General features: G+C 38.1%; 3 protein-coding genes across 3 annotated transcripts; 1 reads left to right on the top strand and 2 right to left on the bottom strand.

The window, feature by feature from the left end:
- Positions 1-751: 751 nt before the first annotated feature.
- Positions 752-2361, bottom strand: apoda.1 (apolipoprotein Da, duplicate 1). Its single transcript, XM_070918744.1, has 4 exons — positions 2245-2361; positions 1375-1496; positions 1185-1270; positions 752-987 (listed from the first exon to the last, which is right to left on the bottom strand). The coding sequence occupies exons 1-4, from the start codon at positions 2359-2361 to the stop codon at positions 752-754; spliced, it is 561 nt and encodes a 186-aa protein (XP_070774845.1).
- Positions 2362-9540: 7179 nt separating this feature from the next.
- On the top strand, positions 9541-10647 carry LOC139296999 (apolipoprotein D-like). Its single transcript, XM_070919578.1, has 4 exons — positions 9541-9663; positions 9836-9957; positions 10203-10291; positions 10406-10647. Exons 1-4 carry the CDS (start codon positions 9544-9546, stop codon positions 10645-10647), a joined length of 573 nt encoding a protein of 190 aa, XP_070775679.1. The 5' UTR covers positions 9541-9543.
- A 1357-nt stretch (positions 10648-12004) lies between these two features.
- LOC139296842 (apolipoprotein D-like) lies at positions 12005-18047 on the bottom strand. The gene is made up of 5 exons (XM_070919379.1): positions 18029-18047; positions 13059-13192; positions 12753-12874; positions 12424-12512; positions 12005-12246 (listed from the first exon to the last, which is right to left on the bottom strand). Exons 1-5 carry the CDS (start codon positions 18045-18047, stop codon positions 12005-12007), a joined length of 606 nt encoding a protein of 201 aa, XP_070775480.1.

The raw sequence follows: 18047 nt of genomic DNA, 5'->3' as shown, positions 1-18047 counted from the left end.
TTGTTTACAAGTAAACATTAATTTAAAGTATTCTATTTTTTTGCTTTTCAAAAGGGGATTTGGTTTGAGCTGTTGGAACATGTTGTGAAGTTTACAATGATATACTTTGCACCTTTTTTTATGAATGTGTTTCTTTCTTACATCCCCAATTATGGCCACTCGCACACATGTTTTGAACAACATCACACTACTACAATATCATACAGTATGTTTTAATTAAAATGATTAGAAGATCACATGACGCTCACATGAAGTATGTGACTTTAATTAGATGCTTCATGTTCCCAGTTTGTGTTATAAACATATCATATGATTCCAATATGAGTCTTCTATTTTATACTGCAAATGAAACGGCAAACATTGTTCACTAAGATGAAATTAACTGCTCAAATGGCTAAAAACTGTGCAGAACATTACTCTCAGATTGTAATATTACAATCAGTGATGATGTATTAAATTAAAACGTCGGTAAATTATGACTTAGCATTCACTTATACTGCTGTATTCAAAACACCCTCACATCCAACTACTGAGTAAAATCTAGGCATGCAGTTATTTTGTGCTGTAATATTGTATTGTCTTAAAAAAGCTCTCTTCCACACATACACAATCTGAGTAAATGAGTTGAGTGTACCCTCCAGGTCACAATCACCATAAAATATTAGTCAGAGACTTTTCTGGAACAGATGATGAATCATCTTTTCCCTCCCATCAGCAGCAGCGCCATCTTGTGTTGCATTTCCATTGCTGCTCAGAAAGATTTGTCACAGCCTTGCTGTCTGCTGGCAATCATCCTGCTAACATCGATGTTGTTTTTGGCGAAGGTCTCCTTGGCTCTCTCGACAGTGGAGTCCGGCAGGGTTCGTGTTCGGCTGAGGATCCAGGCGAAGTCGACGTGGAAGAGCCTCAAGACGTCCGTGCAGGAATACACCAGGGCCGAGTTCACGTAGTCAGTGGACAGGATCCAGTAAGGGGAGTAGGGCAGGACTGTGGTGTTAAGGAGCACAGAACAAGATCAAAAGCAGATCACCTACAATGTTTTCTCCTGATCTGACACAAGGAGAAAAAATAATCTGTCTAATATGAGGTCAATATGTGGTGAAGGTGAAGAAGCCCACTAACATTTCTAACTAACTCCCTAAACGACACAGTGGCAGTTATTCTGTGTCAAATGTCTCGCTCACCATAGGAATAACTTATTCCCAGTTTTGCCGGATTCTTCAGATCCTCTATGACTCCAGTCCCTTCGATTTTCCTGAGCTCTCCTTTTCTGTTTTATTCCAGAAAGTCAAATTTCATGTTAAATTAAGAGAAATACAAACCATGCAAATATTACCTCCACATTTGCACAAAGAAATTGCAGATGGGACTCACAGTATCTCAGAGCTGACCACTCGAATGGAGTTGTCTGTCTTCAAAGTGAAATTGGTTTCGATGCACCGTCCCTTCTCAAACTGGGCTGGCAGTTTGCCAATTTCAAACCATCTCCCCATGAACTGCGAGGGCAAAAACAACGCACGAGTTCAAAGACAATTCAGAGCACTGTCAGTAGAGAGTGTGAATAAATCTGCATGCTTTAGTGGCTTCAGTAAAATGTACGTTAAGTGTCCTATCAAACCTTTTCTTTACCAGTGGTGGAAAGTAATTCAGTATATTTACTCAAGTACTGTACTTAAGTACTTTTGACTTTTCTTGAGTATTTCCATTTTATGAAACTTCTACTCCACTACATCACAGAGGGAAATAAGGTACTTTTTACTTACAAGTAAACTAGCTCCACCTTGACCAACTACAACTGTAAAATGCTACTTAAGTATTAATGCATCAGTAATAATTATCCGTTACAATGTGTTTATAAACCATTTATTACATGTTTATATACTGCTTAGAAATCCTAAAAGCTTTCACCTGCTCCCAGATCACCATGAAACAATGGTAAGATGATAATAAGTAACTTGCCATCCATGCTAAAGTATAATTATTTATGGCTACTTGCTATGAGATAAAAATTACTTCAGATATAAAAATCGGATTAAATAATGACTAATAGAAGCTTGTAAACTTGTCAGCTCACTGGTAATCAGTGGTCTACATTTAAAATTAAAATTATTTTTTTCCTTTTGAAATGGCGCAGAAAGAAGAAATGTCAGCCATTTTGTCATCCACACACCATTGTGAGACAGCACCAGACATTGGCCTCTCAATTTATTCAACATGTTCTGTGCAAACTAGCGTTCCTGGTACCTGTTTAAGGTTGAAGGCCGGTTGAACGGCTGGTTCTGGACACGGTCCCCAGTGGGGCACCTGTGCCCTGATGAGCGGGAGGATGAATGCAAAAACCAGAACAAAAGATAACTTCATGGTACAGACGGGCCTTTGTTACCTGCAAAAGTTTATCAACCAAAACACACAAATTAATTTAGTGACATTGATTAAGAACATTAAACTATAGTATGTGAAGATTAGGCAACAAATAACAGAAATCTGATGTAGAAAAACTAAAATATGAGCAGAGAACCAGAACTTTCACAACATTATGAAAAGCAAAAAAGTAATTATTTTAAATGTGAGAGTTTACTTGACACGCTTTCTGTAAACACAAGAAAATACAATATCAATTTAGGCCAAACAATAGCATTTATTCTCATAAATAAGTAATCAGGAAGTAAACTATTTAACATTTTATTTTTTATATACATCACTAAATGTCTGTTCTTACCTCTGTGGCCTGGTGGTTCAGATATATGTTCTCTCCCTCGGGCAAATTCTGGTATTTGAATTAGAGACGTTGCTCTCTACGAGATTTTGCAGCAGTGCAGCGCTGTGTCATCAATGGTCGTCTTTGTGAAGAGGCAGCTTTATTTCAGACATGAAGTAAACTATTAGCAAAGTGGAGTCATGGGGGACATACCAGAAGAAATGTTATAAAACAGTCTGGATGTTCTCCTGCCTTAGATGGGCAGGAATGTTTTTCTTTTTTTTTATATCTGAGGGTTTACTTTTATTTATTTATTTTCAAGTTTAAGAAATAACATGTCCCATTTAATCCTGGTTATACAAGGGATTGACAAAGTGAATTAGATTTGACCTAATCCAATAATATTTTGTCACGTTCACATCACAGTAGCTTACTGCCACATTTGACAGGTCAGGCTAGGAACACCTGTCGGTCCAGACTGAAATATGAACAGCTATTGGAGGGATTGCCATGACATTTTGTACAAATATCCATGATACCCTGACAATTAATCCTAATGACTTTGGTGATCCCCAGACTTTTCCTCTAGCGCCATCACAAGGTCCATATTTGTGGTGTGAAGTGAAATATCTCAACGATTATTGCATGGATTCCCCATGAAATTACCCAGAGGATGAATTATAAAAGCTTTGGTGACCCTCTGACTTTTCCATCTAGCGCCATCATCAGGAAGGCAGTGGTGGCCTAAAATTGAGAGAAGTGGGCTTCTGAACAGAAGGTTGGGTGGGGAGCTGCTCAGTGGGCAGCAGATCAGACTGTGGTTGTTGAAGAAGATGTTAGTGATCAGGGCGTTCCTGTAAAAGAGAGCGTTGCTCAGTTCTCAGTGAAATTAGTATGGTCGTGGTCCAAATGCAGAGAAATACACACAAAACATACACATATGTCGACTGAACAGTATTAAATATCAGTATCTTATGTGAAATGTCTTGTTGCAGTGACACACAGCTGTGTAACTCTCAAAACTGTTTAAACCAAACACGGTCAATTAAGTGCAAATACCATTAAATGCCGTCTGCTTTCAGACAAAGCCCCACAGCTACAAACAAGGTTAAATTAAAGAAGAAAAAGATCAAAAGGATCAATTTCCAGCTAATACACTTCAGAGAGGACTGACTTGTTAGCTGCACCCGCATACATCAAAGCTGGGTTAAAGCAGAGGCTTTATTTTTTCCCTGGATGAAGGCAATGAGCCTGACTGGTCAGTCGATGATCAAGGAAAGAACCAACCACGCTGCGTACTCGCTCAAAGATGGAGAAAAAAATATCAAAAGGGAAAGGAATATTAAAGAAGCAGATGAGACTGTTTGCCCGCAGCATTTCAGCAAAAAAAAAAAAAAAAAAGGCCCGTACTGGTTTAGATCACATGCTTGTAATTTATAGTTTTCCGTAGTCTAATTCAGTGGCCATCAACAAGTCTTGCTGTTCATCTATTACAGTGTTATTTTCTAGCTCAACTTCCAGAGTTCAGTCAACAGTGTCTCCACTACCGTCATGTTTTGTGTTGTTAAATCTTTCTGTCATGAAGTTTGAGTTTCTATAGATGGCGCTCTTTTCTCTGCCTTGCCACTGCTCATGCCGCCCATTATTAAACTTAACCAGCCAATAACAATCATTCTGCGGGGAAAGCCCCCTCTCTGTGGACACGCCTACCCGTCTCTGAGAAAACACTCACCTATACCTCCATGTTTCCACATTGCACAGACCCTACAAGATTAAAAGCCTATTATCACACTAGCAGCCTTGTGAGGCCGTGATGCTTATTAAACCCCAGAAAGACCTGCCTTAATAATAATAATTCGTTTTTTGGCCACATGGGGGCAGCGCAACAAACCACATTGTAACCACAACAGTGTACTACCACAACAGTGACATATTGTCATTTCATAGATAAATGATCATAAGTGACTGATAAAAGTGGTGAGATTGTAAACTTTACTGACAACAGTAAAGTTGTGGATAACCATTTGATCCATTTGTCAAAAACATCTATTCGCGCAGCTTTAATTCTCACCACTTGTGGGGTGAAAAATGTTGTCTGAAGGTGGTGCCAGAGGGCTGTCCATGTGATTTATGTGAAATTAGTTACTTTGTCAGACTCAGCCGTGCTTTGAGCATTAGCATGTTAGCATGACATAACGTTCTATGATTAGTATAAAAGATTTTGTGTGTGTGTGTGTGTGTGTGCGTGAAAGCAGCAACTTATTATGGATCTTCCTCATGGCAGACATTCAGACTTGCCAAGCACAAGCGTAACTAATTCTATTACTAATTTAGGTGTTCAGTTCTGAGAGCTTGGTGTTGTTAATGCTGGCTTATTGGCTTACCTGAATTAAACTGATGTTATTATAAGTTACATATTGTTATATCGTTTGTCCTGATAAGTGTCTGCGATGAGAAAAGCCTAATTGGTGGTGCGTTCATGAGTGAGCGTACATGCATCACTCACATCAGTCAATCAGCCAACTAATGTTTCTCAAACTTACATCAGATCCCAAACAGAGTGCAGAATTCTTAAATGTATGTTGGGGTAAAGGATGTGTGACAGGAACATAAACATACATGACTGACAGGGTTACGTGACAGTAGAGACTCACATGCCACAACACATGCGGTCACATTCAGGCTCCTGGCACCTGTATACACACATACACACACACACTTACACTGAAGGATAAACATGTGGAAGTGAAATTTGCCGTAACGTATGGTGTAACAGACACACAGAGCTTGGGAATATTTCCTGCTGCTGAGAGACAACAGAGGGCAAAACACCACCTGTGACCTTTCACCTGTATTGAATTGACAGCTTTTCACAGAATTAGGGCAGCAATACTGTATTTTTAAAAACAAAAGTGTTGTCTGAAACAGTTCCAGCAAGTCAAAAGGATTGTTTTGTTGCTGAAAAAATTTAATTCAGTTAACTATTACACAGAAATTAGAGCAGGGCTGAAATCAAGTACAAATATTTGGTGTTGCTGTTATTGTGTCTATTCCCTATAAGAACAGTAAACAAATAGCTGATGCTGTATCCAAACAGCTAGAAAGCACTTCTGATTTTGTGGCTGTAGAGGGCCTCAAGAGACAATATTTATCTATCATTTGCATGTTTTCTTTTGTATTATTTATACAAACAAAAGTTTATGATTAGTATCTGTTGGTGAAAAGTATTTCTGAAATCTTCTTGAACACTGACAGTTTGCTTTTAGTAAAATATTCATTTAAATAACCAAGGACTGTGTCCTAATGTCCAAAAGATTAAAAGAAGGTAGAAAAAAAACTCTCTTCAAGGCATTTTTCTTGACCTTGCTCTGCTCACCGCAGTGTGCAAAAATGTACAAAAATAGCAGAGCAAGGTCAAATAAACACCTTGAAGACTTATGATTCATAAAATCAAACAAACTTATCATTTGATGTAAAAAAGATAGTTGTAAGCCTATTATCCAATTTCTTTCTAAAAGCTGCCACTTTAACACATACTTAATATTAGATCAGATTATATGTACACTTAAGTCAATTTATTTAACTAGATATTATATTTATTTAACCTTTGTATGCATTCATGAAACAAATAAGTTGTCCATTAACTGGTTAGTGTTATCACCACATTGACTGCAGGTGAGTGTTTGGTTAAGCTGATACAGTATGTGGTTATCCTTTAACAAGCATAACAATCCCATTGCCTTTATTTTCATGGTTGTGGTCAAACATGCCTGAGAATGTGTCACATTGGAGGGTCAGAGGTAATTTGTCATCACGACTAGAAACTGAACAACAGCATGATCCATCGAGGATCAATACGGCCGCTGAATTACCTTTTTAGACTTTCCATTCATCCAAAACAATTCAGCTCAATTGTAGATTATGTTGCGACAAAGATGAATGGATCTGGTTTAGAAAGAAGATTATTTAAGTCTTGTTTAATATCAAAGGACTGCAAGTGAAGTGGGGAATAAAAATGATGCTTTTGATATATTTTCAGCCACTCTAGTCAGTGGTCAGTTTGTCCACCACTTTGTTCCTGAAATATCTCAACATTTATTGGATGGATTGTTGTGACATTTGGTAAAAACATTTATGGTCCCACAGAATGACTCCATCTGATCCCCCGACTTCTCCTCTAGTGCTACTAAGAGGTTCACATTTGTGGTTTTTAATCAAATTTCTCAACAACTATATGATGGTTGCCGTGAAATTTGGATCAGACCTTCATGTCCCTGTCAGGATGAACTGTAATAACTTTCAGGTCAAAATTCAAATTCTTTGTTTTATGACCAAATTCCTGCAAAACTAATAACGAATGAAATGAAGACGGTAAACATGGTGAACAATATACCTGCTGAACATCAGCATGTTAACAGTGAGCTTGTTAACATGCTGCTGTTAGCATTTAGCTCAAAACACTGCTGTGCTTAAGTGCAGCCTTACATAACTGTGAGCATGGTTGTAGACTTAAATCCAGACTAATTCTAAGCAGGTTTTTAGTATATAGTTCACACTAAAAAAGTGACAACATAAATTACTCTAAAACCAGATATAATGCATACTAAATATGGTTGATTTTTGAGTGTGCTGTTGATGGATACTATTCTCCCATAATGCAATGCACAAATAAAATGGAGGTGTTACTCACAGCCGGAAAAACAAAAACAAAACAAAGACATTTTGCCAGTTTGAGAAGTTTAACTAGCAGTGACTTCCCAAAGTCGCAGTTTGATGGACGTCTGACGTTGTACCTGTATCACTTTCTGTTAGTATAAAGCAGTAAGAATGTTATTTTTTTTGTAGACAGTATGATATGAGAATTAGTATGTAGTATATACTCTACTATATTTAGTATCTAGTATGGAGTTGGTGCACAGTGTTAGTCTTGTTATGTTGAAGTGGAAAAACAAGAAACCTCCTGCTTGAACTACAAAAACTGAATGCTCTGGTGGTTGATCTTTTCATCTCTTACAAACTAAAACACAGGCTTCAAATCAAAGGACACATCTGCCTCTGAATGTTTGGACTGAGCTTTGAAAAACATGTTTCCTCTCAGGAGGTAAACAGAATTTTTTGCTGTGAAACCACTTAATGAAAACAGACTTCGATTATCACGAGACAAGTTTTAAATTATCAGACCAAGCATTACAAAACTGCTGATGTAGATAATGCACTGAAGTAATAATTAACTGATTCAAATGCAAATTCAACTGAAGCAGTTGTTTATCACAATATACTGCAGTTCTGACCATGTTTTCAACAACTCTGTTGCTGCTTATAATGATATCTAAATGTTGGATGTTTTTAATGAGCATTTTGTGTCCTGCAGCTTTTTGTCTGATTCTGTTTTCTCCATCTCTTCTGTTGATAAACCACCAAAGACTGCTTCAGCTTCAACCCATTTCCAGTGCAAGTGGTTTTCCAAAGTCCTTAAAGCTCTCTGTAAAAGCAGGGCAGGGATTAAAAGTGAATCCAGAGGCAGAGAGAGCCGCTGTGGAGGCGGTGCATCAAGTAAACCAGATGCACCTGTGCCCAATTACTCTTTATTTACACCAGTGTGTGCTTTAATAAATGCTAAGAGGAGAACCTGAGGTCTGTAAAAGAGGGGAGAAGCTGAAAATGTTCACCTGAGGCAGCATTTATGTTTGAAGATTGAAGGACTGATACTGGTATGGAGTGAAATTTGTATGTTGTTTGTTGTTGTTAACAAGAAGCAGAACGCATTATTTCAATGTCTTTCTTGATAAAAGGCACACTGCTATCAGACGTTGACTCTGGTTCTCTGGAAAATTGCAGCTAACATTATAGTGCCACAGCTGATCCCTTCATCTTTTTAGTATTATGTCCCACAAAATCACACAGAAAAATATAATTCCATTAAAAGCAGGTGGGAAATACGCTTATTCATTTTCTTGCTGAGACTTAGATGAGATGATCAATATCCCTCTCTCACTTAAGAAAGTGAGTAAGCACACTATTTCTTTAATTATTAAAAAGGTGGTCATGAAACTATCTCTCTTTCACTAACATAAATTTGTGCATGAATGACAAATTATTTCTACGATCACAATTTTGGGGGAGAATTTAAAATATTCAAGCTATGCAAATAAGCAGCAGCTAATTTTAAAGTCAAGCAAATAAAGAAGGGGAAATGTGTCCTCTAATGTCAACAAAATGAAAAATGTATTTCTTTAGTTCACAGAATATGTGCTTGGCTGCATGAGCCTGCTGCTTTGATACTGGTTTACTTGAAGATATTTTTGATCTTTTGTGTGATTTTTGGATCTTGTTCGTGTTTATTATTCATCTTGTTTGCAATTTTCTTATTTCTCTTGCTGGTTTTTGGCCTAGATTCCTTTTGGAAAAGATGACACTAAAAAGAAGTTGGTATCATTAAGATGAATAGAGAGAGAGTAATGAATGAGATAGATAAACTTCAAAGATCAGGAGGCGTGAGGCCTGTTTGAACAGTGTCTTCATTTGAACAGGTGCCGACTCTCACAGTCAGTCCACCTCCTCATCACACACCTTTACATGTAAACACAGAGGAGGGGCTAAAGAATGGGATCAATAATGAAGCTACAGATCCCTCCAGATCTATAAAAGACCCTAAAAACTGAATGTCCTGCACGCAGATAGTACAGCTGATTACATTCAGGTGAGTAGACTGCAGCCATGACTTCTTCCTCTTCATTCATGTCTCCTGCTCTTTTCCTTTGTTCACTTAGTTCAGGAGCAACGTCCTGATGTAAAGCTGAATGTTTCAACAATCGGTCTGTTTTGTTCCAGGTCGTGGTGATAAGATGAAGGCCATGCAGGTGATTTCCTTGACTCTGCTGTCTGTTCTCGCAGCCAGCGCTCAGGTCCTGAAGTTCGGCAAATGTCCCAAACCCGCCGTTCAGGCCAACTTTGATGCTACCAGGGTGAATACCAAACTCTTTAAGTCTTTCCTTTGCTACTAATTAATGTCATGTACAGCATGATATGTGTACAATAGTGTTTAAAGTATAGTGTTAGTGTTAATCCAATCAAACGTGGCTATTTTGCAACCTAGTCAGTTTTCTTGGTGTGTGAAATCCTGTGTTTCTTCTGCAGTACATTGGTAAGTGGTATGAGATCCAGAAGCTGCCAACAGCTTTCCAGAAAGGTGAGTGCGGCACTGCGACCTACAGCCTGAAGAGTCCTGGAGTCATCGGTGTCCTCAACAGCGAGCTGCTGTGAGTACATGCTACCTAAATGTCAAAGTTTTAGATTTGAATATACTCATATTCTTAACAAAAGTACTGGTTAAACTCATAAGAGTTTTGGAACACAATTACGCATTGTAATCCTCTAAATTAGTAAGTAATTCCACAAAAAATATTGCTATTTAAAAAATGAGACTAGAAGTGACAGGAAATACATGACAAAATTCATTTATTTTTCATGTCTTTCATGTTTCACTCTGTTGTTTTTTTTTTAGTGATGATGGAACCATTAATTCTATTGTCGGCTCTGCCAAGGTGAAGGACCCCGCTGAGCCTGCCAAGCTTGAGGTCTCCTTCTTTGAAAGTAAAGAAGTCTAATTAATTACAAATGTATTCAAGTTCAGTCAGTCATTTTAAGTAGTTGCTTGTGTACTGAATATTCCAGCAACTTTGACTCTCATACTCATCTCTCTTGTAGCATCTCCTCCCGGTCCCTACTGGGTGCTGTCCTCCGACTATGAGGGTCACTCTGTGGTCTACGGCTGCACCGACTTTGGCCTGTTCCGCATGGAGTTTGCCTGGATCCTGAGCAGAGAGCCCACCCTGTCTGAGGAGACCCTAGAGGAGCTGCACGGCATCTTGTCCTCTGCTGGAGTCAGTGTGAACAAGCTGGTCTCCACCAACCACGATGAGACTTACTGCAGCGCCATGAACCAGTAAACAGAGATACTCCTGTTTCAACCTACAGGACTTGAGACATGGATTTTGTGACATGACACACTACTGTGTGCAGTGTGTTTTACCCTGTTACGTTATGCAAAGTCAGTGCAATAAACCTGTAGAAAGAAATGCATGTTGTGGCGTGCTTTGTCTTTAAACCTATAGGCTTATTCTGAAACTACAAATGCAAAGTACTACAATTTAAATATTTGTTTATTTTGTCCAAAAAACTGCAATTGTGATTTCCGTTTTGAGCCCACATTTGCTCTCGTTAGGTACAGAGGAATAGTCTCTCTAATATAATATAATAATATAATATAATATAATACAGATTTTATGTTATCAGTGTTGTGAGGCCTTGTGAGGCAGAAATCATACAAACTGAAAGGCCAAATAATAAATATCCATTCATGTAAAAGTCTAATTTAATGCCTTATTAATACTTATTGCTTGTAAACGTCTTAAAAACTTAGATTTTCATCTCAGATTTGGAGAGTGTCAGCCAGATTAAGTGTTCATAGATATTATATATACAAACAGGTATTAGACTATACAAGACCAGACAATGACAATGACAGGTGACAGTGTAGTGTGCGGTAATACAGATACAGATATAAGGACATTTTAATCGTTAATTAATGTACAGAATTTATCAGCAATTTTAATTTCTCCTCTGAAGATGTTTTATATCATATTATATTTCATTATATTTTCTATCATTATCTGTTTATACAGTGGCCTCCACTTGCCACAGGAGGAGTTTTAGTTTTTGGTAAATACATAAATAATCACTTATATCTGCTTAATTTACTCCATTATAGTGTTATAAACTAGTTATTAGTCATGTGAATAATGTTTTTGGGGAATACATTTTTCTTCTTTGAACAGCCAAAAAGAATTATTCTCACTAATTATACCCCAAAACATGCTGTTTTAAAACATGTCACTTACGACTGTGAATAGACAGTAAAAGATCCAGTAAGGACTAATGATATACAAATGAATGAAGGAAAAGAATAGCTTCTGTTGTACATTTAACGGCATATTAAATTAGCTGTTAAACATGCACTGTAAACAAGTCATTAATGACTATGTGCAGATTACTGACTAAAACATTCTGGCGATCAGAGCCTGAACCCATTAAACAAGAAACACAACAGTGGAGCCACTGTAACGAACAGTTAATCAATTATCAATATTGGATTACAGCTAACAGAAAAGACACCAAAACCTGCACTGGTGTTTAAATATGTTTATTGCATTGACTTTGCATGACACATTCAGTGAGATGTACAATCATAAGCACCACGCAGCGGTCTATTGGCCTGTAGGCTGAATCAGTTCTGTCTCAGTCTGTTTACTGGTTCATGGCACTGCAGTAAGCTGCATCCTGGTCGGTGGTGAGCAGCTTGTCTACTCTGACTCCGATGGAGGACAGGGTGCTGTGCAGCTCCTCGATGGTCTCCTCAGGCAGGGTGGGCTGCCTGCTCATGATCCAGGCAAACTCCACATGCAGCACACCGAGGTCAGTGCAGCTGTAGACCAGAGAGTAGCTGTCGTAGTCGGTGGACAGCACCCAGTAAGGGGCAGGGGGAGTGTCTGGAGGTGTAAAGGGACAGGATAGTCAAGTAAACAAGTATCTCTGTGTGTTACCAGTTTTCAGAATGTCTATATTTATACAACTACAGTATCGTTAAAGAAGACGCTCAACTGTAGTTTAAAGTGAAATCTTTCCAGTGTCCCAGAGATGGTCCATAATAAATTAGGGGTCCTTACTCTCAAAGAAGGAGACCTGCAGCTTGGCAGGCTCAGAGGGGTCCTTAGCCATGGCAGAGCCACTGATGGAGTTAATGGTCCCATCAGCCCTAAAAGAAACACATGTTGAAGCAGAAACCATCTGACTCTGTTTAAATTCAGGTTTTAAATAAAGGAATATATCCCTATGTCTTAACAAATTTAACTTTTACAGGATGCACAAAACTTTATTTTTTAGCTTGTATAGTAAAATAGACCTCCTTTGTATTTTAGTTATAGCTTCAAAAAGTAAATCTTATCTCAGAAATAGTGTTAAATCCATTAGACGTAGATGTAGGCGGAGTACTCACAGCAGCTCCCTGTTGAGGACACCAACCACTCCAGGGCTCTTCAAACTGTAGGTGGCAGTGCTGCACTCGCCCTTCTGGAAGGCATGTGGCAGTCTCTGGATATCATACCATTTACCAAGATACTGCGGAGGAAGCACAGGGAACATGAGAGCGACATTAAGTTATTGTTGACGAAGAGTTACAGAGTCTTGAGGCAGTTTTTGTTTAGTGGGACAAACGGTCACCCAGGAGGGCCTAATTTGTTAACTTCTGGAATTGCAGAAATATTTAATAAAGAATATATAAAAGTTAAAAAAAAAAAATCACCCTGGCAGCATCAAAGTTCTCCTGGACAGCAGGCTTGGGGCATCTTCCTGGCATGATGACCTGAGCATTGGCCACCAGAACGGACAACAGAGTGAGGGAAATCACCTGGATGGCATTCATCTTTTCTCCACAACCTGTAGAGAACAAAAAAAAAGACTGTTCAAATATTAGGATATTTAAAATGTATTAATTTAGACATTCACAAAAAGAGACACCGCTGGAGAAAACAGGAGGATCACACCTGTCACTTGCTTACCTGTATTACTAGGTAACAGTGACGTTTTGAGTTTTGATGGTGTTTTTATAGATCAGTGACCGTGCGTTCTGCAGCCCCTCCTTCCTATTTACATGTGAGAATTGGCACCTGTTCAAGTTCGTATTTTGTGTTTAAAAAGGCCTCTGACAGAAAAAGAGATGACTGGCAGGTTAACGTAAACAGACCTTGGCTGCTGTTCCTAGAATCTAAGACAACAAATAGAGTAACAGCCATTCATATTATGATATTTTCTTAGTTGTGTACAGTGGTGTAGGATAACTATTATATTATTATACTATAGTAGTTTGTTTGTAGTTGATAATGTCGGTCTGTCTAGGGCCACCATGGGGTTGACATCTGTAGTTTTAAGCCAGGTTTTGAGATTTTCATCTATTTTTTCTTGCATCATTAACTGGTCAGCATTTAAACACAAATGTTTATATTCCTGCAAAAGTAATGACATTCCCATCAGCCTCAGCTGTACTTTGTTTAGTACTAATTAGCAAATGTTAGCATGCTAACACACTGAACTAAGATGGTTTAAAACATGGTAAACATTATACCTGCTAAACATTAGCATGTTAGCATTGTCATTGTAAGCATTTTAGCATGCTGACAACGCTCAACCACAATTTCCATCAGCCTCTACTGTACTTTGTGTTCAGTACTATGTAACAAATCTTGAACAAAATATCTGCTAAATATTAGCATGTTTGTATTGTCATTGTGAGCATGCTAGCATGCTGATGTTAGCATTCTGCTCACAATTATTATTGTAAGGCTTTTAAATTTCTATATTTAGGAAACGTTACCATGTTGACACGCTAGTGAACATGGTTACCATAACCTGCTAAACTTCAGCATCTCAACATTAACTAACTTGGTGTTGATAGATGGTGAGCATGGCTAAACATTAGCGTTAGCAAATTAAATTGTGAGCATGTTAGCCAACGTTAGCATTTAGCCTACAGCCTCACAGAACCACTTGCTTGGTTGTAATGGATAATGAATGTACCACTTAAGTCTAAACATGAATAAATCCAACAGTGACACCAACTCCAATGATTTATATTTAACAGCCTCAGATATTGTACCAAATGCCCTGCTAATCATTTCACTTTTCATTTTCTTCAAAGCACATTGTAAAACATTTTGCAGCATGGATTCTCTTTGCTTCGGATCAGACGTTTGATCAGCCTACTCGAGACTGTCACAGTGCAAGATGTTCCTCTATTACTGATGCAAACGTGTGGAGGGTGCTACTTCAGCAGAGTGAAAAGAAGATTACCTGCCTAAAGATAGTCAAGTATCTCACTAAAATGAGCTTCACTCCCTTGATAAGAAAAAATAATTTAAACCTAGAATTGTTTTTATGAACCTCTCACCTCAATCAGAGGAGGCGTTATGTCATTTCTGAATTTAGTAGTTGTGATAAAATGTATAAAAGCAGCACATTTTTACAGTATTTGTCCCCATAAAAGACGTTCACTGTGTCTGTGGGTACTTTCTGAATGTAATACCACCAAGATCTAAGGCTTTTCCAGTTATATCAGGGATTCTTGATCCTGAAGAATCCTACTACCCGGGATCTCACGGTAATCAAGACCTAAACAAGATTTCCACAAAGCACAAAAGACGTAATGCCTCCACCTTTGAGGGATTACAGCTTTGGTACAGTTCTCATTCGATGTGCAAGAATACAGGAAATGCAGGTGATCCGGACACCGGATTGTTACTGTAATTAGAAGATGCATGGTGTCCGTGTCTGCACTGACTCAGTGAATTTATAGCCGGGCCTGTTTCTTGAGGTTAAACCTGCTCTGATCCCTTCGCCTCACTGTGACTCTATAATGCTGGGTGCAAACAAGACAGACAGAAATCCCTTATAAAAAGCTTACACCTAGGAGACTCTTAAATTAGAGGTTTAGATGCCCTAATGCTCTGCTCTCTTAAGTCCTTTACTAGTGTTTTTTTCTCTTTTCGGTAAAAATGATCAACCTACTTGTCTCCTAGATAGCTGCACAAACACTCGGCTACTGTCTGAGGAAGTGTGTTCCTCCCTTGTTTATGTGCAGTGATTGCAATGAAACTTTGAGTGAGCTGATACACCTATTACATCTAATGTTGTTGTAATTAAACTGTTGATATTTCTCAGCTACCACCTCTAAATTAGAAACTGACAGGTTTACAGTACTTGTCAAATGTTTGGCTCAGTACATTTCTAGGTCACAGTTCCTTAAAAAACAAATTTAATGGATCCTCACAAGAAATGTTAATTTTGGTTTAAAAAAAAAGTTAAAAAAAACCCAAAACTATTATGTTCATTAGGCACATCCAATATTTTTTAATTGTCAAATATTGGCATCATGCCTCATAATAATGATGCCACAAAATATAATGACAATGAGGTCAAAATGCAATTTGTTTTTAAACCAGTGGTGGAAAGCAACTAAGCGCATTTACTGTACTGTACTTTTGTACAATTTTGAGGTTCTTGTACTTTACTCTGAGTATTTCTATGTTATGCTACATTATACTTCAACTTCATTACATTTCAGAGAGAAATATTGTACTTCAATACATTTATTTATTTATTCATTTATTTATTTATTTATTTATTTAAGAGCTATAGTTACTAGTTACTTTTCAAATTAAGATTTTACAAACATATGATCAGTTCATAACATAGGATCAATTTATACAGATTAAACTACCAAAAGTATATTAGTAGTTAAAATTAGCTCCACCTTGACCAACGACAACGTTAAAGAAACGCTTATAAATTAATGCATCAACAATAATGAAACAATAGTATAATAGTATAACACTGACAGTAGTCACATAATGAGTACTTTTACTTTTGATACCTAAAGTACATTTTGTTGCTAGCACTTCTGTACTTTCATATTGCTACTTTTACTTGAGTAAATGATTCGTCCACTGTGTTTCCCCCCAACAAACAAAACACACACATACACACACACAGCAGCAGGTCACAGGAGACTGACCCAGCTCATTAAAGCTAATGGTCAGACCACTGGTATGTTATAGCTCTGTGCAGCACTGGTGTCCACCCACAGCTGTTGAACTATGAATTGGGCTGGTGCTACTCCAAAGAACAAGAGCATGAGGCTACTGTGAGCGCCTGATCAACACACCTGGATGACTGAAGAGTCTGGAAACTTCACCTTCAGCCACACCAACACATCTTTGTGTCTGTGTATTTATGCTGCAGCATGCTGATGGTAAAGCCTGAATTTGGTGTAATGGATCCATCCTGCCCCACATCAAAGGCATAGTGGTGGTGTAATGTGTAATTTAATGTACTGTAATGATGTGGTGAGTGATTTCCTGGCTCACCTTAACCCCCCCCCCAATGTCACAGTGTACCAAAGCATTGTTGATGACCACGTGCGCCTCTTCAAGTCCGCAATTTTGTCAGAGGGATACCTGCAGAATGATGAGCTGCGTAGTGCTTATCATGGGGGGATGATTTTGGGGAAACATGGCAGTGACTTCAGTTTCCTCCGCACCTCAACCCAACAATGGCACCTTTTTGTATACAATGAAATAAGAATGATTGCATAGATGAAAAATCTAGTAACTTCATTATTTTATCAGGTCAAGATAAACCAAAATCTTCTACCCAGTTGATAAAAGAATACACAACGAGCTACAGGCCGCATTCAAACAAGACAACAAGACAATCTACAGCCATGCTAGCTGCTCTGTGAGGCTGTAATTAGGAACCGTGGTACCTTAAGCTAAATGCTAATATCAGCATGCTAACATGCTCACAATGACAATACTAACATGCCGATGCTAAGCAGTTGTAATGTTTACCATCTAAGTTTAGCATGTTAGCATGCTAACATTCGCTAACAGAAAGTACAGCTGATGTGAAAGTCATCAGTTTTGCAGGTGTTTGGTCATAAAGACAAATTAGGATTTAAAACTTGATGATGGCTCTAGATGAAAATGATCAAAACCAAACACTGAAGTAAAGTAAACCACAAAATGTCATACCTACATACGCACATAAACACCAAAGACTGCCCAAATTAAACAAGTTATATAAAGTTAGGAAAAAGACTGAAATAGGGTTCAACACCATGTAAACAGGGTTACAGCTACCATGAGGTCATATCCGCTGTGTTTTTTCAGGGAATTTGGGGGGTTTACATTCTTCTCATTAATAAACACATAAAATATTCAGGATTTCTCTGCCAGCATTGTATTCCTGACAGTATGAAGAAGGCTTTCACTCAGCACTTAGACCTTCATGTTGGAAAATAAAATGTAGTTGAACTGTTAACTGGACAAATAATATATGAAAAATCAAAATAATCAAAAAATAATAATAATAAGAGGGAGGAGCTGCATTGGGGATACTGGACTTAACTTTCTGGCAATGACCAACGGGGTTGTAACTTAGCTAAAACTAATGCAGTCTAATACAACAGTCCTGCAATGAATCCAACATTCATGAACTGTTTTGTTCTTTTGCAGTAGTTTTAGCCATTGATATAGTGTATATGTGTATGTATATAATAAATAACACAGAAGTGATCTGACCTCTATGTTAACTCAACTCTCTAGGAGGTCTTTGCTGTCTTGCAGACTGTAGAAGGAGATAGAAACGCCACACTGGCCCCCCTTCATATCATGTCTGCTCTTAAGCAAAATTACCACTCAGCCCACCAATTGTGCACACCTTGCTGCCAACCAGGCAT

This window comes from Enoplosus armatus, chromosome 14 (genome assembly GCF_043641665.1).
Source record: "Enoplosus armatus isolate fEnoArm2 chromosome 14, fEnoArm2.hap1, whole genome shotgun sequence".
NCBI classification, from domain to species: domain Eukaryota; kingdom Metazoa; phylum Chordata; class Actinopteri; order Centrarchiformes; family Enoplosidae; genus Enoplosus; species Enoplosus armatus.
Note: the sequence above shows the minus strand (reverse complement) of the source record. Positions and strands in the feature narration are given on the sequence as shown.